This window comes from Pteropus alecto, unplaced genomic scaffold, assembly GCF_000325575.1.
Source record: "Pteropus alecto unplaced genomic scaffold, ASM32557v1 scaffold137, whole genome shotgun sequence".
Lineage (NCBI taxonomy): Eukaryota > Metazoa > Chordata > Mammalia > Chiroptera > Pteropodidae > Pteropus > Pteropus alecto.
Window position 1 is genome coordinate 696243 of NW_006440135.1, and position 25996 is coordinate 722238.

The 25996-nt window shown below is 46.4% G+C and overlaps 1 protein-coding gene across 1 annotated transcript in view; it reads right to left on the bottom strand.

Moving 5' to 3' along the window:
* Positions 1-25996, bottom strand: part of ADCY2 (adenylate cyclase 2) — a 299856-nt gene that overhangs the window by 200229 nt on the left and 73631 nt on the right. Inside the window, exon 3 of the mRNA XM_015593413.1 lies at positions 22690-22851. Within this exon, the coding sequence (XP_015448899.1) occupies positions 22690-22851 (162 nt within the window). The remainder of the gene's footprint in view (positions 1-22689; positions 22852-25996) is intronic.

Consider the following 25996-nt stretch of genomic DNA (forward strand, 5'->3'; position numbering starts at 1 on the left):
TATGGCAGGTTCATAGCAGCCACTGTCCTTGTAGGAATTATAAAGTAGTCCCAGTAGGACAGAGCCCAAAGCCGTTATGTAACACTGTTGGCTTTATGAATGCCTTTCTACATTTTTTTCAGTATCATTATCCTCGCCTACAAAATCACCACCTGTAATTGTGCTGCTGACTGCAGAAGCAGAGAGCAGTGCTCACAGCCAGGCCCGCACGGCACACAGACGCAGTCAGCTGCCGCCTCCCCTCCCGGGGCGAGCGACGGAGGCGGACAAGTAAATATTATGGCCGCCTCTTTATTTTTAATTTCACGAAGTTAATTTCCATGCAAAACTAGGATGGATCTGAGGTTTTAGGCAAGCTGCCAGAAAGGTTCTTTAGGGCACGATGCTTGAGCATCCAGTCTTGACTTGACTGTGCTTTCAACATATTTCAATGATTAAAGTGCTTGAGCCCGAAGAAAGATTACAAATCCACAGCTACTGAGAAGCAGTATGAAAGTTACTGGCAAAAGCTCTGACTCTAATGGCTTGCTCTTGAAGGGACGGAATAATTAGGAGCCACTGGTGCAAGGCTGAAGTATTAGCAGTTTATGCAAACGGACATTCGGCACCAGCGCCAGGAAGGTCCCACTGACAAAACCGAAGCCACCGCAAATCTTCATTCTTGCCGTAATTATTTCCAGAAGGGATTTTATCTTCTCGCTCCATTTTTAATTAGTGGCTTTCATATTTTGATATATATATATATATAATTTATAAACTATAATAGGAATAGATTTCACAAAGTAGATTCATAATGACTAAGCAGATAATACAAAATCAATTTATGAAAAAATCATTTGACTTAGAAAAAACTTGCATTGCTGATATTTGAACTTTTCAGGCAAAACTGTCTTAGAAATATTACCTTGATGCATGCCAGAGGCGATAGGTTTATTTAATTTCATCCTACCAAACGAAAATAAAAAAAGTTCCACAAAGGCTGCTTCTTGTTGCCAGGTAGAGGCCCGAGATGTCAATCAGACCGGTGCACGGATCTCAGAGGGAGAATCTGGGACTTAAAGACACTTGCTTCCGTGGAGTTTATGAAGATGGAGCATCTTGGTGGGGCCATTCCCATTACAAAGAACACAGAGCACAAGACAACTGCATAACCTTGTCCACGAACTTCGCCCAGTGAGGACCGTGGGCCGGTGGGGGAACCGCTGAGTGGGCTCCTCCAGCAGAAGGTCAGATGTGAGGGCGAGAAGAAGAGTCTATTTTCAAAAACGAAAGCAACTAGAAGTAGAAAGCAGGTCAGCGCCAGCTGATACACCTGCTCAGTGCAAAATGCTGTGTGCCAGCTATAAGGCGGGACAGCTTAAGATCCACCTGGTCGGGCGGGGAGATGCCAGGTGTGCCACTGATAATAAGAGGAACGAGAAAGCAGGCTAGTTTTGGAGGCTTGTTAGAAATTCCTAGAAAACATCCCTTTTTATTCATGCTGCAGAATCAGGGGCACCTTGCAGGCCGGCTCTCCCCAGGCACACAGGAAAGACACGGATGCAAGAATCAGACCAGGATCTGATCCAGTAAACCTTCCAGAACCTCCTAGACTGAGTTAGGGCCTCCCCACACGTGCCACCCGGCCCCCCATGCTTAATTCCAGCGGTATGGATTTCCCACTACCGTAATTATCCGAGTATCTGTAGGTCTTTTCCACTAGATTCCAGTTCATTGAGTCTACAGAAGGGTTCCTAACCTGAGTCCCTATCAAAGGGACTTTTGATGAGAGAGTGAATACAACAAGGAAGCCAAGGGCCTCCAGGTGTGACACGGCAGCCCCCCGCCCCCCACCTTGAGGAGACACGCCATCAGCGCCGGCAGCAGTGCTGGGTTTCGGCCTTGGGGAGTGTGTAGAGATGGCACGTGCTCAGAGCAGAACCCAGTCCCATACGCCCGTGGAGCTTAAGGCTCAGGCGGTAACAGACACTGAACAAACAGAAAAGGGACTATGTACTCGAAGTTACGTAACGTCTTTTATAGCAGACTCATAAAGGGGTTGAGAGAGGGAATAGAGGGGAACTACTTGGGTTGTCAAAGAGTGGGGTTTCGCTAAGGAGGTGACAATTCAAGCTGGGACCCAAGGGACAAGAAGGAGCTGGGGCCACTCCAGGGGGACAGGTGTGGTGCATTCTGTGGACGGAAGAAGGGGAAGGGGGTGAGAGAAAGGCATGCCGGAGAGAGCGCAGACGACCGAGGGCCTCGCAAAGGAGACTGACTTCAGCAGAGCAGGGACGCGTTTTAAGCGCGACGCATGCGTGATGCGGCTTGGAGCTCTAGAGACGCAGAACTTCTAGATGTATTTTGGAATGACCCGGGTGTGGAGCCCGAGTGCATGAAGATGAGAGGAAGGGGGAGCGGGGCCGAGGCCGCAGGCGCTGGAGTCAGCGTGCCTGGGAACCCCGGCTCTGTCCCGTACCTGCCGTCTGGCTGAGAGCAAGTCACTTCCTCTCTCCAAGGCTCAGTTTTCACACCCAGAAACAGGAAGGAGCGATAGTATTACCAGGATTAAGTAAAATGAAACATGTTAAACACCTTGGGTTAAACAAAGTGAACATGTTAAATGCGGTAAACCCCAAGCAGGCACCGCTGTCGATCACGCTGTCACTGACATTGTATTTATTCGTGCATTGTCGTTCATCCAAGGCCAGCTCTGGGCATGACACCGTGAGAATAAAGATCTATGAGAAAATGTGAGATGGACTGGATTTCCGTTCTGTCTGTGTGAGGACGGCCACGGGCCCGGTCAGGGAAATGCGAGGTTCCTTGCAGGGGGTGTGTGTGTGTGAGGTATTCGCACCTACTAAGGTGGGGGTGGGGGCGCTCTATGGTGTCACTGTTTTATAGAGGAGGGGTCGCAGTGAATGGAGAGAAGATAGCTTCCCAAGACAGAAAAAGTGCATTTCTCCCAGTGGTCTTGAGAACTGATAATTTGGAAGTAGACATGACCTCAATGAGCTTTTGCAATGATCCCCTCTAAAAAGACCCAGGGCACAAATTACATTTGAGACAGCTATGATGGCTCCAGTAACACACTCAGTCTCCAGGCCTTCAGTGACTGCGGCTAATTTACACGGGAGGCGGGATTACTGGGGAGATGCAATCTCAAAGAAGGGATGGGCCAGAAGGTCACTTATCAGCTGGAGCAGAACCCACTGGTTGTGGGCTGAAGGACTGTTATGTCATGTGACCATTGATATGACCTTCCGGGAGAAGCAACAGCCCTTCTAAAGGACAAGCCAAGCTCTCCAAGCACAGAATCTTGGGTAATTTAACACATACATAGCAGAAAGGCACCACTTTTCCAGGCTCCGAGCTCAGTGACTGCTGGGTTGGGTAGGACAGATCCGGACACGTCCCCTAGAACTTCCGTGGGCTTTCACAGTGGAACTGGCCTTTATCCTTCCACTTCACGGGCAAACACAGCCTCCCACAACCGGCTCCTTCATCAACGGGGAGGTGGAATTTGCCCTGACTTTAACGTAGCCAGCACATCGATTCTCCAGGAGGGAGCGGGCTCCCTAACAAGCTGCTTTCCTTTTCCATGTGGGGATGAGACTGGCACAGCAGCATCAGGCTAGTGGACCCTGAACTTGGTGGCTACGGTTCAGAGAAACACTCTGCAGAGGGACACGGGAGGACACCTTGAAAGAGGCACGCATCTGGAGAAGCCAGCTGCCTCGATGGTTCCCAACCTTCCCTGCCTGCTGGTGTTCACACCTCTGTATTACCCTCTCCCACTGGGAGTGGGCTGGACGCAGTGACCTGCTTCGGTGACCAGAATGTGCCAAAGTGATGGGACAGATGACGCTTCCAAAGTAAGGCTACCAAGACTGCGACTTTGTCCTGCTCGTAATTTCTCCCTTGCTGATACTCTGGTGCCTGTCCCTTGCTTGCCCTGTGGAAACAAGCAGCCATGTCATCAGCTGCCCCATGGAGGGGGCCAAGGAGAAAGGAACTGAGTGAGGCCACCAGCCAACAACGGCTTATGGGAAACTGAGGCCATTAGACCAATAGTCCCTGAGGAACTAAATCCTGCCAACAGCCATGTGGGCGAGCCTGGGTCCTACCCAGCACAGACTTAGGGTGTCTTCATCACAGCCGACAGCTCAACCCAGTCTTGAGAGAGCCCCAGAGTCAGAGGGCCCAGCTAAGCTGTGCCTGAATCCCTGACTCACAGAAACTGTGGCACATGCCATCGGACTCACGGGGTCACTTGTGCTTCCCCTGAGGAATGCACCTCAGGCAGGGGCACCCAGGTTTAAGCTGATTTCCACTTATTTTTCAGTTCTTCATGGTCCCCAACCTCGTGTCTCCACATGGAGGGACCTCCCTGTCTCTCTTCCCTTGCCTCACTCAGCCTTCCTTGCAGAAGAGTAATGTGACAGGTGAGTCTGCAGAAGGGACTGGCCTGTGTGGCGGCTGGACACTGCCATTCACCAAGAGCCCCATGTCCTAGTCCTTGTGTGGTGGGCTGAGCCATGGCCCAGAGATGTCCACATTCTCACCCTCAGAATCCGTGACAATGACCTTACACGGCAAAAGAGACTGAGATGTGATCGACTTAAGGATCCCGGATTGTCCAGATGGGCCGACTACACAGGGGTTTGACAAGAGGGGCGGCAGGAGGGTCACAGGCGAAATGCGAGCTGTGACAATGGACACAAGAGGCTGGAATGAGGCAGGAACGTGGGCGGCTTCTGGAAGCTGGAAAAGGCAGGGGAACAGACTCTTCTCTGGAGTCTTCGGAAGGACCCGCCCCGCCAACACCAACACCTCGACTTTACCCAATGAAACTGTTTTCACACGTTCAGTCTCCAGCACTGTAGGAGAATAAATTTGTGTTGTTGTTAAGCCCTCAAATCTGTGGTAATTTTTTACAGCAGCCACAGGAAGACAATACTGCCTGCTCACCTCAGCCGGTCTTTGTTGGCTCTGTGGGACCTTCCTGCCACGGAGAGCTGGCATTCAGACGGGCGAGCTCTTTCTCACAGGGGAGGGAGCAGACACCGGTGGGGCATGTCACAGGGTGAGGTTAAGTGCCGGAAAGCTCACCTGTTCTCAGGTCCAATGGAGATATTTCGTTGCTATCTCTCTGAGCCATGAGCACATCTCTCAGTTAGTTTCGAAAAATAGGGAATCTAATATGGCATGTGCTCTGGAAACCTCAACTGATTTCATGTGTGCTGGCATAAGCTGTCATCTATCTATCTATCTACCTAGTTATCCACCTGTCAATCATCTATCTATCTATCTAACTACCTCTCTATCCATCTATCAACCATCTATCTATCTACCTATCTATCTAGATATCTATTTTTTAGATACTATATATCTTCAGATATCTCAAATATATATAAATATCAAATATATATGTGCATAGATATAGATTTCTGCTTTTGGGTCTGTTCTTCTAGAAAACACTGACTGGAACACCCGTTAATGCTAATCCAAAGACAGCTGTCATAGCCATATTAGTTTCAATAGAGCAGACTTCAGAACAAGAAAGATTATCAAGAATAAAGAGTGACATTGCATAATTCTGCAAGAACACATAATAATCTTAAATGTGTACGCACCTAACAACAGTGAGTCAAAATATGTGAGGCAGAACTGACAGAATAGACAACTCCATTATTACAGTCGGTGACTTCATATCCCTCTCTCGGTGACTGAGAGAGCAAGTAGGCAGGAAATCAGTAAGGGGACAAAGGACCCGAACAGCGTGATCCATCAACTTGTCCTGGTTCACATTTATAGCACACTCCATCTCACAGCAGCAGAATACACATTCTTCTCAAAAACACGAGGACCATCCACCGCAACTGATCACATCTCGGGCCACGGAAACAACTTCAACAAATTTAGCAAAAGAGAAATTATGCGAAATATATTCTCAGACCATAAAAGAATTAAACTAGAAATGAGTACCAGGAAAGTAGCTGGAAGATCACCCAAATTTTGGAAATTAAGCAATATACTTCTAGACAATTCATCGGTTAAAGAAGAAGTCTTAAGGGAAATTTAAAAAACATTTTGAACAAAATGAAAATAAAAATTTCACCAGTCGAGATCTGTGAGATGCAGCAAAAACAGCGCTTAGAAAGAAACTGACAACATTAATTTCACACGTTAGAAAAAAGGATCTAATATCTATAGCATAAGATTTCATTTTGGAAAGTAGAGAAAGAGGAGCAAATTAAACACAAGGCAAGAGAAGGAAGGAAATAATAAAATTAGGGCAGGAATTAATGAAACAAAAATCAAGAACAATAAAATCTGGTTCCTTGAAAAGATCAATAAAATCGATATACTTATCTCTGGGCTAAGCAAAAATCTTAGAATGACTTGAAGGGTTTATAACATATTTGTTTTATATGGTGCTGTGTCTTAGCATTTAAAAAAATGTAGGCTACTTCTGCTTCCCAGTTTGCTGATTGAATCATTTAGGGTCTACAGCAGCACGCTGATCACGAATAAACTGCCGAGTGCCACGTGGTCACGATGCCTGCAGCATCGTCCACTGCCATTGGATGAACAGCTCAGGACAGCTTCGTGGGGCATCGAGGAGGCAGTCCTTTGGGCTGGGGGCCCGCGTGGCATCAGTTCACTTTTTTCACACACCCCTTTGCTTTATCTAGTCACATTCATGTCACATAAAGCTTTTCTAATTTTCCAAGGGTCGTTCAGGATAAACCGATCATAGTTCTTGAGGGTTTTGTTTTGTTTTTTTTTGTTTGTTTTTGCCTATTTTTCATAAAAAACAAAAACAAAAACAAACAAACAAACAAAAAACAAATACAGAAAGCAAGAAGAAAGAGAACTCCTGGGTCTGGGAAAAGAATGTGTGTCGACGTCTTTCCATTTGGGGGCCCATGTCGGTACCTCTTTAACTGAACTTTCTCAGGATGGTCCCATGACGAATGCCACAGCCACGTGGCCACCAGAAAGCTTCTCGACCTCTCAGTGAACCATGATCTTTTCTCCTCTCATTATTTTACGGAACTGTTTTCACATAGCTGCTCTGCACTTCGTTTACAGGCAGGAATGGACAGAGCTGGAAGAGACCTCAGAATCATTTTCTCTAAACTCCTACTTTTACAGATTGGGCATTTGCATGCAAAGGACAGCGAAGAGCTGGAGTCACGCGTCCACCGTCCGATTCCAGACTGGCACTGTCCTCCTGCGTTTCTATTGGAGTCTTCTTACTGTCCCTGCCATGACAAGTGACTATGGAGACATATTCCTGCTTCACACGCATAATCGATCACTAAAATGGAAACGGGTCCTCCTTAGGTCTTGAAAAGAGCCATTCTTTCTGTAATACTTTTGCTGTCTTTCCTTCCTATTATAACCCAGCATATTCCTTCTCGGTCTGCCATCAAGGTCCAGAAAATCATACAAGATTCTACTTTCATCATGTGACTTCTGGGAAAGCCGACTCTTCTGTTTAATGTTATACAGTGGTGGGGGGAGGGTACCCAAAGAATTCCACAGTGGTTAGGGGGTGTCTCTGCAGTCAACCCGCCGGGGTCAGAATCCTGCGCCTGCCTCTTGCAAGCTGGACATCTGTGAGCCACCAGCTGCCACTCTCCACCTCAGGTCCCTTCCCGCAGTGGGGAGAGCTGGGGGGTGTTAATGTATAAGGTGCTTGAAAAGCAGATGCTAATTAACTCAATGCCAATCAACTAGTTAATGTTCATCCATTAGTTATTATCAACCCATTTTCTGGAAATGCACTTCTCGGTAAAAGACATGACGACAGAGGTGTTTCTGCTGACGGCATCATTTTGTTTTCTTTCATGTGGACAAGACACACAGAGCATGGTCTTGCTGGGCAGAACCACTCATTCTGTTTTAATCTAAATGAATCGCATACAAATTGTGGCCAACTAAAATCTGCCCCATGAGCAAATCTGTTGCCCACGCTTCTCCCTTCTTGTGCTACAGGGCCCACCTTTTGACTTCCAGCCATTCAGACTAAATCTAATCTTAAGTGATTTGTCACGTGTTCTAATTGGACAAAATTGCTTTTGGGTCTTTATTCTATTTCCAGCATATTCAATATCTCCTCAGGCTCACGTCATCAAAATTGCTGTAGGGCTGCTCTCAGCAACACTTGTCACCAAGCAAGCCTCTGATTTGAAACGGAGGACGGGTAGAGGCAGGGATGACTCTGCAAGGTGCATCTGAAGACTGATTTTCACCTTGACGTGCGAGCCACTGGGCACACCGGATCTGCCCGCTCAGCCGGGGACGGGCCCTCCAGGTGGCACTGCTTTCCCGGCCACATTTCTCTGTCTTGTCCTCAAGACCTCACGCAGGATGTCATCAATTGCTTCCTAAAATATAGACATCCTCTGCCTGCAATGCCCCGCAATCGGACAGCCCACCGTGTCCATCGAGGTCACGTGTTCCCATCAGACCTTTCATAAACGGGAAAGGGTTTCGTATTTTGCCGAATATGTTGTCATTTTACAAGTCTTGCATTTCACACCATCTGGGTACTTCTCATGCTGCCAGTCAGCTTACATTTTATTTTTAGATGCCAGCTTTGGGCAGACCGTGAAAACTCTGCAGGCTAAATTTTCAGATAGTCTGAACAAAATATCTCAATGGCCTTTTCAGACCCTACGAGAGTGGATTGTGTCAGAAGCTAAAATTGCTGAGAATCACTAGGTGGTTATTTCACAAAAAGAGAAACAAAACAGCCACCAATGGAAAAGGATCAAATAACTGATGTTTATGTAACTGTGTCACGCATGCCGGTCAGGAGAGGTGACTATAAACAGGCGATCATGCGTGAGACACAATACCGGGGGCCAGTCTCGGCAAAGACGCCAAACCCAACAGCCGAAAAGCGGGTTGCTAAGAAGACCCCGAAGGACAGGATGAAAATCCTTAAGTGCCTTTTCTCCTAAGAAGGTTCTAATCTTCCTTTGATCCCTCCCTCAATTTGGATTTAATAAAAGAGAGGGAGGAGAGGCAGGAGGGCAGCAGGAGCCTTACGAGTCAACGGTCCTCGAGTGAAGTGCGCAGCCTCGTTTCAGCAACAGCTGTCTATCTTTTTAAAGCAGACTCAGCAGGATGCGCATCTCGAGAAGCGCTGACCAGCAGAGCCTTTTGGAGGCTCCTGGGGGAAGGCTTAGCAGTACCCTTCAAGCTGGAAAATGAATGGCACGTGTGCCTGAATGTCGCAGCTAGCTTCCCAGTGTCAGAAAACGTCACATGAACTCTGAAGCATCTGCTTAAAACCCAGTGGAGAACGTTCAGGCACACTCAGGGCACAGCAGAAATCAGCGATGGAATAGGATAAATAATACTAAGTCTTACAGCAAGGGGGAAGGCATTGTGACCAATTAAAATTAACTTCGTCGTGTTCACTAGGGGTGTGGCACAGCACCTTATGAGGCTCACAGAACAACGTGATGGAGATACCTTTCGAAGAGAAAGAGTTGCTTTGGAAGATGCAAATGATACATCTCCGAAAAATAACAAACTGTGTTTAGTTAACGGAATTTCAATAACAGATATTTAAGGATTTTGTGGGGTGATACATTATTATAATTAGGGTGAAAAAAGATTTCTAGTTATTATTCTAGAACAGGCCCATGGGCCAAGTCTGGCCCCTGCCTGGTTTTGTAAATGAAGTTTTATTAGGACACAGCCCCATCCTTTGGCTTGTGTGTGTCGGTCCTGGGGCTTCAAGCATTAAGGCAGACAGAATTGAGTAGTTGCCATGGAGACCAGATAGCCCCCAAATCCAAAAATATTTACTCTGTAGTCCTTCCCTCCAAAAGACTGTGAACCCCTGTTCTAGATGATGCACAAGTCTTTCTTTGGGGCTCACAGTCTTACTCGTAAGCCCTGTTGACAGTCTCACAGTGACTGGGGAGACATGGTGTGGCTTTAATGCAGCCTCTATGTTCTAAGCACAGTATCTGGTCCTACAGACGACCTGACTATGGTGAATGACTTAGTGAAGAGTTCTATTATACAGGAAACAATCATCATCCTTTCTAAATTGTTATGAATCCACATTTTTCGATCTCGGTGCCACTTATAGGTCTCCTAGTAGATGCTAAGGTATTTCAGGTTTTTTTTGTTGTTGTTATTGTTTTAAATCATAGTCATTTTGGTAACCCTTAGAAAAGAACTGGAATGTAGCAGTTACTCAAAATATGTCTTCTGCATAGATTAATGAACTTGGAATTGACATTCATAACTTATCTAAATTTACAAAATACATTTATTAAAATTGTAAGCTGCTTTGTAAAAATAATACATTTTAAAGTTATTAATATTCAATAAATTAGTTTTCAAAACTATTTTTTATACTCACTTCTCATACTACATAATGGTTTCTACAGTTTTGGATATTTAACTGTTGATCTAATTGATACAGTATTATACTGGTCCCCTTACAGTTTCTATGATTCATCCATCAATTGTTATAAAAAGTCATCATGGGTATTTTGCTGGATGTTGAATGTCTTAACCCATTTAAAAGCCTCAGGAAAATGTTCTCTCCTAATTTTAAAAGTTGATTATGTATATTACTGGGAAAAAAACAACAACAACAACAACAAAAAATAAGCTGGAGAAAAAAAAAAACAGAAAATCATAAGCTAACGAATGACTGCCATTTATTGAACACTTAACATGGGCAAACACTCAGCTAGGAATTTTATGCACCAACCCATCCTGATTCTGTCACTGGCCTTCTTTGACAGATAAGTAAACAGATATGGGTCAGAGAATCTATATCACTTGCTAAAATTCTTACAACCAATTCATGCACAACTGGGAATGGAGCTTAAGTCTTTCCGACACCATTATGCATTATCACATCTTTGAAAAGGGGAAATCTGCCTTTTGGTTCTGGGGGATTCAGCAAAAAATGTTTTACAAAAGAATTTAACTTCTATATTTGCTCGTGCATCACACGAGCAGACTTTCCTAGTTCTGCAGGCTGAGGTTCGTGAGATGAGACACAGCACGCAGAGCCATTCCACGTGACCAGGGAGCACCTGCTGGCCTGCCCTGACCAGGGACCCGGAACAGAGAGGAGCATGATACTCTGTGGCCAGGGCCCAAATGTAGGCTCCTAGAAACACAGCCAGTTCAATTTTTCTCATTTTTCTGCCCATGACAACTAACCTAGATTCTTCAATTTCTCTTCCTACATCCTGTTTCCAGGTTTGTCAATCATCTTTGTGTCTGTCCTCTGATTCCTCAATAATAATATCCATGCGAAAAGCTCAGAAAAGGATGTAAAATTCCTGTGAATAACATCAAGGCTTAAGGTTGTTGGGACAGTTGTCACTCTTCCTGATTCCCTTTAAAGGACATCGGTACCTCACGTACTTTACAGTCAACTGTCACTCGCAGAGATGGCGCAATAAGAAAGAGCCATCTGTTATTCCCCTCCTTTGGTGAGATCCACGGCACCTGGATGCTTAAGACGCCCCGACCTTTGTTCATGCATCAGTGCGCCCGTCCGCTCAGGCCCTCATGAGTTTATTCGTGCGCGCGTCCATTTAGCATCTTGTACTCTCAGTGCTGGGACAAATTAAAATATTAAAATCTCTGGTTCCTGTTACAGATCTCAGAAGCTCATCCCAAGGTCCAGAGAATGGGCAGCAGGAGGACATACCGACAAGTAAGCATTCTGAAGCGGGATGTGATGACTCCGTAGCAAATAATAACAGTGACAAAGGGCAGGTGCCGTGGGAGCACGGGGGGGGCGGGGCGCCCCCCACTGCGACCCTCACCCACAGATCAGCTATTCCCTACTGGTCACTGGGGGCCGAGGACACTGACCCCTCCCCAACCTTAGCTCTGCTTCTGATCTACTCAGATCTGTCTCCTGGCAGAACAAATCGGAAGGAGAAAGGAGAGCGGGAACGAGCGAGATCTGAACGTGAGACTCGGTGGCACGAGCCCTTTAAACGGAGCAGATGCAGAACTGCTTAACCAGCTGCTGTGGACTGAACTGGGGGAGCCCTGACCCCCAACTTGACTATGTGACTGTATTTGAAGTAGAAGAGTAATGGAGGTCAAATGAGGTCATAAGGGCGGAGCCCTGATCCCATAGGGTTACTGTCCTTATAAGAAGAAACACCACACAGTGTACACAGGGGCGCTCTCTCATTCATTCATTCTCCCTGTCTCTCTCTGTCTCTGTGTCTCCGTCTCTCTCTCTTTCTCTCCCTCTCCCTCTCTCCCCCTTCTCCTTGCAACCATGTGAGTAGACAATGAGAAAGCAGCCCTCTGCAATCCAGCAAGAGAGCCCTCACCTGAACCTGGCCCCCTGGCCCCCTGATCTCAGACTTCCAGAACTGGGAGAAAGTCAACGTCTGTTGTTTAAGCCACACTGCCTGTGGAATGTCAGCCTGAGCTCCTAACACGCCGACCTACGTCATCAACCTTTATTCAGTCTTTATCTGTTCCTTCCTTCTTCCCCTTCCCATTCTTGGTCAATATCTTGACCTAGCAGTTGAGGATCAGACATGGTACAGGAGGTGAAATTTTAAGAAACCAAAATAAAGGTTAAAGAATACGTATTCTCAGTTTGACACACGAAAGTAACACTTTTTTTTTTTTACCTAGAAATTATCCAGAACACCAAACAGCATGAGAGCCGCACATGTAATTTATATTTTCGACAAATGAGAAGATCACTAGAACCTGCACACCCCCAAGTGGGTGTGAGGGCTACCCAACACGAGCAGAGCCCAGCGACAGCAAGCCGAGAATGGACCCTGTAGAGAACCCTCTCAGAGGTGGCCACAGACGTCAGGAAGGAAGCGGAGAGGCACCCCCCCAAGGCAAGGGGCCCACCCAGACCTACGAGCACCACGTCCCTGGTCTGCAACCAAGAGCATGTTGGTGGGAGCCCTCCTGGGTTCAGGACGTAGCGGGGCAGGGCTCCAGAAGAAAGAATTTCGCCAGGCGTGTCGCAGGAAGCAGTCACACTCGGTGGCGTCAGGTTCTCTTAACATCTACGCTGGCTCTGCAGAAACACCGTTTCCTGACTGTCATTTCGTAGAGATTCACCCCGCACCCCGCTCTCGCCCCGCCCAGCGAGTGCTCGGTGAGTCCTAAGGCTAATGATGTGATAACTGACTACTACTGCTAGTAGCATATAGTTCACATTAAAAGGGCATTCTGGAAAATTAAAAAAAAAAACAAAAAACAAAAAACAAAATACTAAGCCCGAAGTATTAATAGAATAGCAAATCTCAGTAAAGTTCTGAACTTTAGAAGTAAAGGAGTCTGTCGGGCACCCAGGCAGAATGCTCAATTCTGCTGTAAGGAAGACCAAATATTGGGGCCGGCCTTTGACTGCCAAACGATGACCTCGATGAGGTCCAAAAAGTAGAAAGAATATAGACAATTCTCTAATCTTTAAAAAAACTAATAACAGAAAAAATTAAAAATCACCTAAAAAATAAAACAATGACAAAAAAATTTCTCTTGTGTCAAAAAGGGAAATTCAAACCAAATCAGAAAATTATCTAGAAAATAATGATGATGAACACATATACTGCATAAAGCTAAAGGAGTTTTCAGAGGAAAACGCATAGCCTTTGGTACTTATATAAAGAAACAAGAAAAAAGAATCAGTGGATTGAGTATCTAACTCCAGAAGTTAGGAATAAAAAAGAACAACAACAAACAAACACAGGAAAAAATGTAAGAAAATTAATTTAAAAACTGAAATAATAAAACAGACAATCAATAAAAAATAAATATATCCAAAACTCCTTCTGTGGAAAAAACAAGTAAAATAAAGAAAATATTAGCTAGATGAATCCGGAATTAATAGAGAAAGGACAAATTTCAAGAATAAGAAAGCAACCAGGGAGACGTAAACAAAAGTACGGAGTAATTGGAACCATGAAAAGAGATTATTCAACACGAGGAAATATAGTTCACACCATACGAAAATATCTTTGACAAAAACAAACTTCAGAAGAGGAAGTAAATAAAAAAGAATAATTTTCACAGGAAAAACAAGGAATGGCATCTAATCTAATCTAACCTACACGAACATTTGAGGTGACAGGCGCTCGTACTGGAGTGGAGCACTCAGACAATCTGTGGCCCATGGCCAGCGCTGCCCGTCTGCTCTTATTACCATCAAAATAGATGCAAAATCCTTCATAACTTATTGGTTAAAGGATCTTGAGATGATCATGCTAAGCCAAATAAGTCAGACAGAAAAAGTCGAGAACCATACAATTTCACTCGTATGTGGGATATAAAACTGAAAGCAACAAACGAACAAGACGAACAAACAAATAAAAACTCATAGACACAGATGATAGTTTAGTGGTTACGGGAAGGAAAGGGGGAGGGGGAAGTAGATGAGGGTAAAGGGGTCAAACATACGGTGACAGAAGGAGATGTGACTTTGGGTGGTGAGCACACCTGCGATATGCAGATGATGTGCTATAGAATTGTCCACTTGAAACCTATATCATTTTATTAAGTGATGTCATCCCAATAAATTTAATTTAAAAAATGAAAAAAAGAAAAGGTATCAAGGCTGCGAAGTAGATAAAAACATAACATGGCCTCCTGAATTAATTCCAGAGATTCAAGAACTGTTCGACACTACAAAAGGGGAGAAATCATGCCGTCTTGCCCGTGGATGATAAAAGTCAAGTCTTTTGATAGAGTTGAAGAGCCATTCTTTAAAGAAAGAAAGAAAATGCTAAAGCAGGAATAGACGGGTACTTCCCTCCGGGTAGTTTAGTTTAACGAGGATGGGATTTCCATGTTTCCTCAGTCTAAATTCTTAGCATTTGCTTTATTTTCCTATATTTATATTTCCATAAATGTCTTCCAAGGAGGAGTCTTCCTGTGTGTGCGCCATGGAGGAGGGGAGCCCCACAGACTCTGGCCATGAGAACTCGTGGAGGGACCGCCGGGACCCGCAGAGGCGGGGGAGAGCCGCTGCAGTCATCTGGGCGTTCACACCTGTGGTGGGCGGAACAGAAGCCCCTAAAGGTTACGTCCACAGGGAACCTGAGAAGATGACCTCTTTCGGGATAAGGCTCTTTGCATCTTCTCCCTTCCACCTCTTACAAGGACACCGGCCATTGTTTTCAGGGCCATGCTGAATCCAGGATGATCTCATAGCGACATCCTTAACGACCTCCAGAGACACAAAGAACAGAAGGCCACACGGAGACGGAGGCCGATGCTAGAGTCCCGAAACCCCAAGCCAGGGAAGGCCAGGGAGTGCCGGCGAAACCGGACGCTGGGAGAGAGGCCTGCACACGCTCTCCCCCAGAGCCCCAGGGGGCACCCACTCTGCCAGCACCTTGGCTTTGACTTCTGTGAGAGGATAAGTGCCACAATGTAGAAGCTGCTGTTGTTTTAAGCACCCACGTTTGTGGCGCTTTGTTATGCCAGCCCCAGGAAACCAACACAGTATCTCAGCCGGGTACCAGCGACGCAAAGTGACGAAGCTGTGCAGGTGCAAGTCTCGATGACCACGAAACTGACACGTAGGATGGTCGGAGCCACCCTGTCAAGTGGCTGGTTCAACTGAGGAGAAATACGCAGTCCCAGCTGAACGGGGAACAGCACCAGGCTTCTCCAGGGACGAGCCACTTATGACAAAGGGTGGCACAGAAGCCCAAGATGTCCTGCTGTCAGGCGACCCCATAAATGTCTCCTCTTTTATTTCTCCTCGTTACACAAGATAGGCTGTGTCTCAAGGGTTTCCATTAACCAAAGGAGCTCAGATCCTCAGGGATTAGTAAAACTTCCAAACCCTACTCATTTGTTAGTGGAGGGGGAGTTTCTAGCACCTCCCCAGGATGAAGCTCACTGCCATCAGTCTGGGTAGGACACATGGCAGGACAGCCAACACACCAGCCCGGGGCCCCGAGGGTCTCACACTTCCTTCTCTGGCCCTATTCGACTCCATAGGCCATTTAGACTTCCATTATGAACATAGTCCCCAAAGTATCTTTAGGTTCCACTTCTCTTAGCTTCTGTAAAAGTCCTTTGCATTTAGTAAATACATTACTGCTGCCGCTGCTGTCTACTGTTCATTGAGTGCTGGGGATCGGCCTGGATGGAGAACAGGTGTTCATTCAGGAGAGTTAACTCAATCAGCACCAAGGCCAGCATCTATCGAGGGTGGCGGTGTCACCCTTCACAGACGAGGAAACCCACTCAGCTAAAGAATTCGTCCACGGTCACACGATGTGGCAGTCTGGCTCTCTAGGAAGCATATTCTGAAAAACAGTTCGTTGTTTATTCTGGGATTCTCTTTGGCTCAATGCCCATGAGGAGGGAACGAGGCCGGACTGGGCAGAGGGAGGTTGGGCTGCGATGCAGACCTGACAACTTCAGACAAAACCACAGAAGCTCCGGAGCCGAAATGGCCCATCGGACCTGTTCTCCACTGGGTCCAAACGAATCGCACCTTTAATCGGTCTGTAATAATACACTGTAGCAGACATGAATCCATTGCTTTGAACGAACGGAGGGAGCAGATTTCAGATGACAGATTCAAGAATGGATAGAGGCAGCCGATAGGACTGTCATTTTTCATTTTCCAAGAAATCCTTTTTCATGCTCCTTTGATCAAATTTCCAAGACAAAACTCATGATCTGATAGAGCTTCCCCGACCTCTGGTCCTTCTATCCTCTCCCCAAAACAGCCTCCCACGTGTTGGAAAACAAACCTAAGTCTCGTTCCAGCCTTATAGTAAACAGTGAATCACTGACACAAAAATTCTATCTCAAACATTCTCATATTTCATTCTAGAAGTTGCCAGAGCATGTCTAACATGATTTGACGTCCTGCAAGAAAGTTTTAATGTTTTTTGTTCTTCACGTGCCTGACCAAACTCTCTCTGGTGGGACGACGGTACAAACTTCCTGCCATTTAGAGGATCTGTCGGGCTGGGGAAGGATAAGGAAGGAGAAAGGGGCGCGGGACTGGGGGGCGCATTTAGATTTGCTTTCGGATGGAGCCACGTCCAGCCTGTTCCTCTCTTTACCTTTCCTCCGTGCTTAGCCCCACTCCTTCCAAATCGCAGTGTCTTCAGAGCAGATCGACAAGTTGGCTAAAATAGGACATGGATCGTAATCGATAGCTGGCTGCCACCCAAAGTGCACAGAGGTACAGGCTCCTTTTTTCCGCCTTGTGGAAAATATTAGTATCTTGTACTTTTCTAAAGACAAAGCAGTGGGAAGACAGGTCCAAATTCCTAACAATTAGTATCTCCCACAGCCAGAAACTGGGCAGCTGGCAGCCTGCTGTTTTTCCTTTGAGCTTCTCAGATTAGATCCTAAATGCAATTTAACTCCAGACTCCCATATACAGTTCCTGAATTATACCGAAAAAGAATGAGTTATGTAACCAACCTGCATTACTACTGATGATACACTTGCCATAGACAACGGGCTAAATTTCCTACTTTAGGTCCAATCTAAAAATGTTCAAATTATGTCACAACTTAAAGATATTAAAAACATCTACTGTGTAAAGGAACCCTATAAAATATCTGTAAAATATGAGTAATCCTGTTAGAAAATCAATAAGCACCCTTTAGCTTTTCTTCTTTAATAAATATGGATTCTCACATAACTTGCTTACTTCAGTAAATCTATATTCCAATTCCTCCCTCTCTCACAGGAAAATAAAAGATATCCGAAATGAAAATTCAGAACGTGCTGTAAATACCAAGAAAGTCAAAAAGGAAGAAGGGAGAGTCTATTTCAAAAACAAAATGCCACGTGACACATACACAGGAATGTCTGAGAATTCCTCGAGGGCATCCCGCCTCCCGTCCCGCTGACAGTGGTGCTCATCTGTGGACGCTGCACAAATGAGGGATGGACAAACAGATTCGCAATGAAGTAAACGCTGCAGAAGCGCAGGCTGCAGTCTGGGCCGAGATGCTGACCAGCGGGCCCGCTGCCTCTGGCTGGGAGCAAGACTCCTGGCCAGGTGCCCAGTCTTTCCTCAGGGCTGCATAACTGCCACCCCCAAGGGCACACGCGGTGGGGGCAGCCACCAGGGCGTGAGGTGTGAGGCTTCGCTGTGTCTTCCTAGACCCAGTTTCCCTTTGCTTTGATATCTTCACGAGCAGAAGAGATGACTTGTCATTCTCGGTCCAATGCATGCTATGCTACTAATATAAGTGAATGTATTTTCTAGTTAATCACGGATTACCGAGGGGTTTGCTCGCTTCTGCTAAAATTACGATAAATAAAATATTTGAATACAGACAATACAAAACTGTTTTTCTTTACGTTTCCTGATACTTAAATATCTCTTCCCCCGTGCTACTAAGGGATTCCAGATTCCCTCAATAATCCCAGATTCCAGAGCATCTTTTCTTTGGAAGCCAGTTAGGAAAACAAAGACAGAGAAGAATGGGAAGAAAAGTTGCTGAGAGCTGCGGTGGGGAACCCATCCCAGAGCGGAACTGGACAGAATCCCTCCCTCCTCTGCAATACGCTCCGCTCACAACGGGCTCCTTCTCCTCCTGTTCCTCGCCCCATGCTCTCCCCCGCCCTTGCCCTTGCTCCTTCCTCCCGAAGAACTCAGTGCCCTGCCTTCAGCATGGCAAGGAAAAGCATCTGCACCCACGAGTTCGGGGGAAGCTGAACTCTCCCAAAGCGACGAAGCTGGGCTGGGCGCCAGGAGCGTCTACAGGGGAGAAAGTCAAGCACAGGGGAGAGAGTCCCTCCGTGCTGGGGGAGGGGACACGCTCACTCAGATGGGGCATCACAGCCCCTGCGGCTCGGGGGACGGGAAGCGGGGTGCAGTGAGAAGGCACCAGTGTGAATGGAGAGGTTGGCAAATGCGATCAGAGACAGGTTACGTACAGGGACTCATCAAATAAGTCAATATATTAAGGATCCAGGGGGCTAATTTTTTTTTTTTAATATTGGTCAAGGGAGCCATAACAGAAAGAGAGAAAACTGGCATGAAATCCACACTGAGTTGGGAATGAAAATATTAGTGTGAAATCTTGAGTTTAATAAATAAGTGTGTGTACACACACACACACGCACACACACACAGGTGTATGTGTGCGGGCCTTGCTTTGGGAGTTCTGACACCCCAGTGACAGGACACAAAGCCCAGATCTTGCTTCTAGATGCCAATCTTTAGTAAAAGAACCGGGGTCCTTGGAGAAGGTTTGATTTTCGGGTTGGGGCAAGGAGGGGACAGGATGAACCTGTAACGTCTTGTGGTGCCAAAAAGCGGGAACGGGACGTATCAAAAGGATATTGAAGCCAGCTTGAAGGGTGCCCACTGGACAAATCCGAGGCCATATGGGCAGCAAAGTAAACAGTGAGCAATGGTTTATACTCTACAGAATAGAATAGAAAACACAAGACTGTGTGGCTATAAATAAATGAATGAAACAGCATGTTTGCTTAGTCTCGAAGTACCTCTGCACAAACACGCACTAATTAGAAAGGGGAAGAGAGTAATTGCGAAGTGGAAATGCCCAGCGGCCAGCACCTCCTCCTGACGACCGCGTGAGTAGGGACGCGAAGCGGGGTTACGGTTAGGCGCCTGCGGACCCATCCCCTCGTCCGTGGCTCCTGCGGAGCAGGCAGAACCTCACCTCCTTCAGGGGGAAGCATCAAACGCCCAGACTGAAGGACGTTTACAAAGCAGCTGGCCTGCAACCTTCAAAAGAGCTACGATCCTAAAAGCCAAAGGAAGACTGAGGAATTGGTCCAGAGCGAAAGAGATCAAAGACACCTGAGTCACAGCGCAACGTCTGGCTCTCGCCCGTGCCCTTCTGCCGTGAAGGACGTTAACGGGACAGCCAGACGAGCTCCAGTGGCAGGAAGGCAGCAGGTGAGTCTCCCGGTTTCGACAGTTTCATTATACGGCCGTGCAGGAGAATGGTACTGCAGGAAATACGCGCTAACGCATTCGGGTGATGGGACGGCAGATTGGCAGCTGACCTTGAAGTGGTTTAGACACAGAAAATTCTCCGTACCTGAATCTACGACTTATTGGTAGGTCTGTGATCATTTCAAAATGAAAGTAAAAACGTATTAGGGATTCTACTTTCTGTTTAAATGTCTTAGGAAACAGCATCCATGATTTTAAACTATGAACTAAATTTCCTCGATTAGATGATATAACTGACTGAGAATGCATTCTACTTCAAGACGGATGCTGGTCAAACGAATTCCTGAGAACAATCAACTCTGACGCTCGACACAAACGGAGACTAGGGTTTCTTACTAAGCCAGTATTTTGGTTAACAGACAAGTGCCACATGCTGTCAATGGATTGCCAACGTTCAATATACGTTCAAAGTGAAACAAAAAAATTCTTCATATGGATCCGCGCTAAATAAAAGGCACTCTTTCATGAATGGTTTAGAAGACAGGGTGATATCGACCATCACAGATGGATGAGTGACCTCTTTCTCCCAGCCCGAGACCCCTTACTTTAAATAGTTTTGCTTTAAACAATTACGCCACAACAATATGACCACATAGTCCGTAGCATTCTGACTTACACGCGCTTTATATCAAAAGAATTCGACAAAGTATTTTTCTCACATCGGACATCAGTGTTATTTTTAGGTTACAGTTCCAGCTCTTTTGTACATTATTTGGATGTTTACCTAGGAACCTTCCATTTTAAATCTGCTGGCTTATTTCGCCTCTCCTAGCTGTTGAAATCCCTTGTAAAATTATTTCTGAAGGGATGGAAAACCTGACTTTCTGTTTTGCTGTTCCTTTCAATGCTATTCTTATATAAAATACTACGAAATGAAGAATCGTATTCTTCTTGCTATTCCAGGATTATCCTATCTCTGGCCATCCTCTGATAAGTCTTTTTCTTTGTTGGTTTTGGAAATTGAGAAATCAAAATTTAAGATTACATTCTTTCCCCCGATTCTTTTTACCAATGAAAGAAAATAAAAGCGCTTAAATAAAAACTCAATACGGTACTTGATGACCAAGAATACGCCACATTCTTTGCAAAGCACTTAATTTTTTTTAAATCCCATTTGATCCTTATAGGCAGGTTTTATAATCCTCATCTCCCAGAAATTTTTCTATTACATCTGACCCAGCAGACACTTTATTGATTTATGAAGGGGCAGAAGAGACGGGTACGAAATGTTCAAGAAATGCATTCGAGGGGGACCCAAGCTGAGAAGGCACTGGCCACCGTCAGAATTGTTGCTCTGTGAGGACTTTCCTGCGGTGATTTTCATAATGCCAAGCGGCAGAAACACAGCCACCCCCCAGCCCTGCATGAGGTCACCTCCGGCTGAACTTAATAGCCCCAATAAGGGCGGTGGAAAGAGAAATGTCCCATATGTATCCTTAAGGCGGGGAAAGGAGGCAAAAGCTGGGCCAGAGCTCATGCGGAAAGCAATGTCCCTCCCACCTCTTCCCAGGCATCATTCGATTGTTTCTCCCTTTAATAAAACACGCACCTTCGTTCTCTCTTTTAATCAGCTACCAGCCCCCATCTGTGTCTGGGTGTGCAGGTCACTGGTATGTGTCTCAGGGGACGCACGGACTTAAAACGCGGCTTTCCCCTGCTTCCCGGGAGTGGACGCTCCTTAGTAACACCCGAACCAGTCAAAGTGAAGCTGGAGCCCAGTGTGCAAATCAGGGCCACGGCCTCCGCAGGCACTTGGCGCCCACAAAGACGGCTCACAAACGCAGGCCTCTCAGGCTGCTCTTGGAGGATGCTGAGTGATGAGGGCTGGGAGACGGATGCTGAGAACAGTGGTCCCTGGATGGCTTCCCAACTGAGAGACATCACTACAGACCCATGGGTCGGCCTGTTGGTCCACCTCACGTTTCCAGCTAAAACACCCCACTGAGCACATGACAAACCCCTCAGACCCCACAGGGCTCAGGCGACCCACGTGTGAATTCCCCTTTTCGTGGGCCATGCTGCTCGTCACCGTTTCTCTCGGCCCCTCTGCAGTTTACTACATGGCCACGTTTCTTACATTTGATTTCGACAGGGCAAAATAAAACACGTTTTTCTACAAGTCACGAAGAAGCTGTTAGGAATAACTCCAAACCCCTGACCTTCATGTTTACAGATGCACGTAACAGAAAATCAAACTGTTTTTCAAATGCTTTTAACTAATTAAATGGGATGGCTTCTTTGAAATACCACTTATTAGTAAAGCCAAATTTGCTGTCAGAGCATTTTAAATAATTTTTTAAAAAATATCCATGGACGTGCCAGAAGATTAAAAATGGAGAAATCTTTTGTCCTGTCTCAAGAGGGGGGTTTGGATATCGAAGTAAAGAGAAGTGGGGAAGAATTATGAATTTAATTGTATAACTTATTCACTCTAAAAATAAGAGCGCTAAATTATAATGTATAATGAGAATAGCTTTTAACCATCGAAATCACACCACCACTCAGCAATCAGCAAAACGGAACTGCAAGTTCCAGCTTTCCTGCTGCTAGCCGCTAAGTGACTGTTGACCCCACTGATGGGGGTGGGGGTGGCTGTGTGGCTGGCGACCCACTCGCAACTCTCAGCATCAAGGTCAGAGAACAGAACTCGGGCACCTGCCAGGTACCAACAGTCACACCCTGAGCAGGTGCGTGGCACCTCACGCACTCTAGAGGGACGTGGAGTCACCCACCTGCCAGACCAGGTGCTCCTTGGCCCCGGGCGTTGCAGACAGGCAGACGCTCAGCACGATGGTGTGGGAGGAAGTCGTGAGCACGCTGGCGATGATGGCGTCTCGCATGCTGAAGGGCAGCATGGTGTACACCACGAAGATGATGAAGAGGAAGAATGACACCTGCGGGCAGAGGAGAAGAACAGCGGGAGTCACCGAGATGCCCGACCCCAAGTGCCCCCTGTCTTCTTCCCATTAAAAGTCGCGTGCACCGCGCCCGTCCAAGGAATAATACCGCGACGGAACGAGACAGCACGTGCAAAGAAGTCCACTAGACTACGATAAAGATCCAGCTATTGCGATGGAGAAAAGTTATTCTTGCTCAAAATTTGGGGATTTCCAGCTTTGGTATCCAAACCTTTGCGGACGTTAGGTTAATCTGAGCACTTCACGTGTATGGACGCAGGGCTGGTCCTCAACTCTCAGGATTTGGCATCTGAGCTTTAGGGCGCACATCTGCATTCTTTATCTATGGACAGGTTTTGGACACCCAGAAAGGGTGGACAGGTACCATCTGGAGGAGTTAGTGAAAGTAGATGGATACGAAGGGCGAGGACATGTAATAAACAACAGAAAACAGCTTAGTGATGGTTTAGCTGTTGTGAATACAGTCGGGCAGTTTCTTAAAACATTAAACGTAGAACTACCACATGACCCAGCCATTCCATTCCTTAGCGTATATCCTAACGAACCAAAACGGGTACTCAAACAAATACATGCACGCGCATGCTCAAAACAGCACCATTCACAACAGCAAAGAGGCAAACAACACAAATATCCAACAACGATGACTGAATAAACGGCACTGAGTATGTCCACACAATGGAATACTATTCAGCCATGAAAAAGAATGACATTCCGATACACGCTGTCACGTGAACGAGCCTCGAAAACATTATGTTGTGTTATCAAAGCTAGGACAAAAGACCCTCTATGGTAGGATTCTGTTTATATGAAATACCCAGACTGATCAAATTTATAAAGACAGAAAGCAGACAGGTGGTTCCCAGGAGCCGACCAAGGGAGAAATGGGAAGTAACTACTGAATGGGTACAGAGCTTCCTTTCCGGGTGATGACACGCATTTTGGAAGTAGACAGAGACGGTGGAGGCACAGCATTGTAAATGTCACTAAATTCTTCCCTTTAAAACGGTTAATTTATGTTATGTGAGCGTCATCTCAAAAAAAAAAAATCCATATGAAACAGCGAAAACTTTGGAATGGAAAAGAAAATGGTTTGATAGGGAACAAACCAGGCCATTTTCATTACCAAAGAAGCAAAGACAGAAGAACATCCACATGAATCAAAAGGTAATAAAGCTAGCGGGGGACGTAGGGGACGTGGCATTTGGCGAGCTTTGCCACACAGCTCTTCACGCGAAAGCAAACGGGAAGCTGTGGGAATAGCTGACCCCCTTTCGCAGCTCCTGTCACTTTTGGGAATCCCGGGTGTGACCACAGCAGGCGGGACACGGAGGCCCTGCGCTGTCCCCTCTGCAGGGAGCCACAATCTGTGTCCACCAGACGGGTCTGGCCAGAGGCTGTGCTCCCAGTGGCTTCAGAGAGAGGGGCTCTGGGCGGACACCGGGCTGGTCTCCCCTCCTGAGGTCCCCGGCAGCTGTGCCACGTATTACAAGTGAAAAGGAACTGCAGATTCTACCGAGCAGAGCTCCTCGGTCTCAGCACTGCTGCCGTTCGGGGCCGGTTAATTCTTGGTGGAAAGCACCTTCCCGCATTGCAGGAAGTGTAGAGGCGTCCCTGACTTCCAAGTGCTAGATTTCAGTAGAACTGCCCCCTTCAAGTTGTGACAACTGACAGTGTCCAGCACTGCCGAATGTCTTCCAGAGGTAAGGTCGCCTCTGGTTGAGAACCACGGAGCTATAGAAAAAGTTTCTTTTGAGAATGAAAAAATCTGTTGTGTAGTCGTGGCTTACTAGAAAACTCAGTTTTCTTTGGAATCCCTAATATCCAGCAACTTTATAGAAAATATTTCCAATTAAGGTATTATTTCTATACACAGCATTTATGCAAAACCTTACATCCCACAAGAGGTATTAAATAAATATTTTCAGGTATCAGAATTCACAATCAGTTACAAAGGAAAACCTCTCGTTTACAAGTACATATATTTTTCTTCTCCTATAAAAAACTTTAATGCTTCTTTGCAATGATCGTAACTTTCAAACGGCTTAATTGTGAACAGCTCTAACTTTATTTCAATTAGGAGCCACTTCTGCCACCATTCTGAACTTTGAAATGGAAGCATGTGGAAGTCTCATTTTCAGTAACCAAACGGAGAAGGGAGGTTCCCTGCTCCACCAAGACTCCTGTTAAGTCTTCCTCTTTAGTTGACAAAAGGAATTTTTAAAGGTCAGTTAAGCAAGTCACATTCACTTGAGTTTGGGATTTGATTGGCGGCATTGCTGGAGCTCAGCTACTGGTGGCCGGGCTGCGTTCCACAGGCTGGACAGGGCAGAAGAGTTTCAAGTCCCACAGGAGAATGCTCCTTATTTATTAATAAATAATCCCAGAAGGCTCATTTTTTTAAAGCTTTCTTTCCAAAGCAACTTCAAAGAGGGCCATGTGTAAAAGCAAAATGGATTTGGCACATCTAAACGGTGGGTGGGTATAAAGCTCCAAAAAGTCGAATGTAGTTCCCTCGTTACCATGGGGACGCTTCAGTGACAGAGATTCCCCGCGGATGAACCTCTGCCCAGAGGCCGAAGAGAGAGGAGCCTTGGGTCTGATCATCGAGACCGTGCGCAGAAACCCGATCAGCGCAGGGACTGACGAGGTGGCACTCGGCCCAATAAGACAGTGTCTGGTTCCCTTCACTGTAGCCCAGCACTGGCTTTCTGCAAGACACATCCACTTGAACCTCAAGCTCCACAAGCTTCAAACCAGCTAAGAGCTTCTCCCCCACGCTCTTCAATCTATTCGTCTTGCAGAGTAATTCCGTTCTGCCCATGAGGTCTCCGTCCCCAAACAGCCCAGGCGCAAACCTTTGAGAAGCATCTGTGACAATGCTTTCCTGTCCACACTCGAAAACACCTTCTGACTCTAGGACTCGGGCGGGCCGCCTCTGTGCGTCTCTCCCTGTCCACGCTTCCCTCCACAGGCTCGTGGTCTCTCCGCTTGTTAAGGACTGAGCTTCCACGCTTTCCCTCATCTCACCCCTCCTTCTGTTCATGTCCCAACCATGACGCCAAAGCCTGCCCTTCCTCATCCTTGCCCACCCCACTTCATTCTCTATGCTGCCGGTAATCAC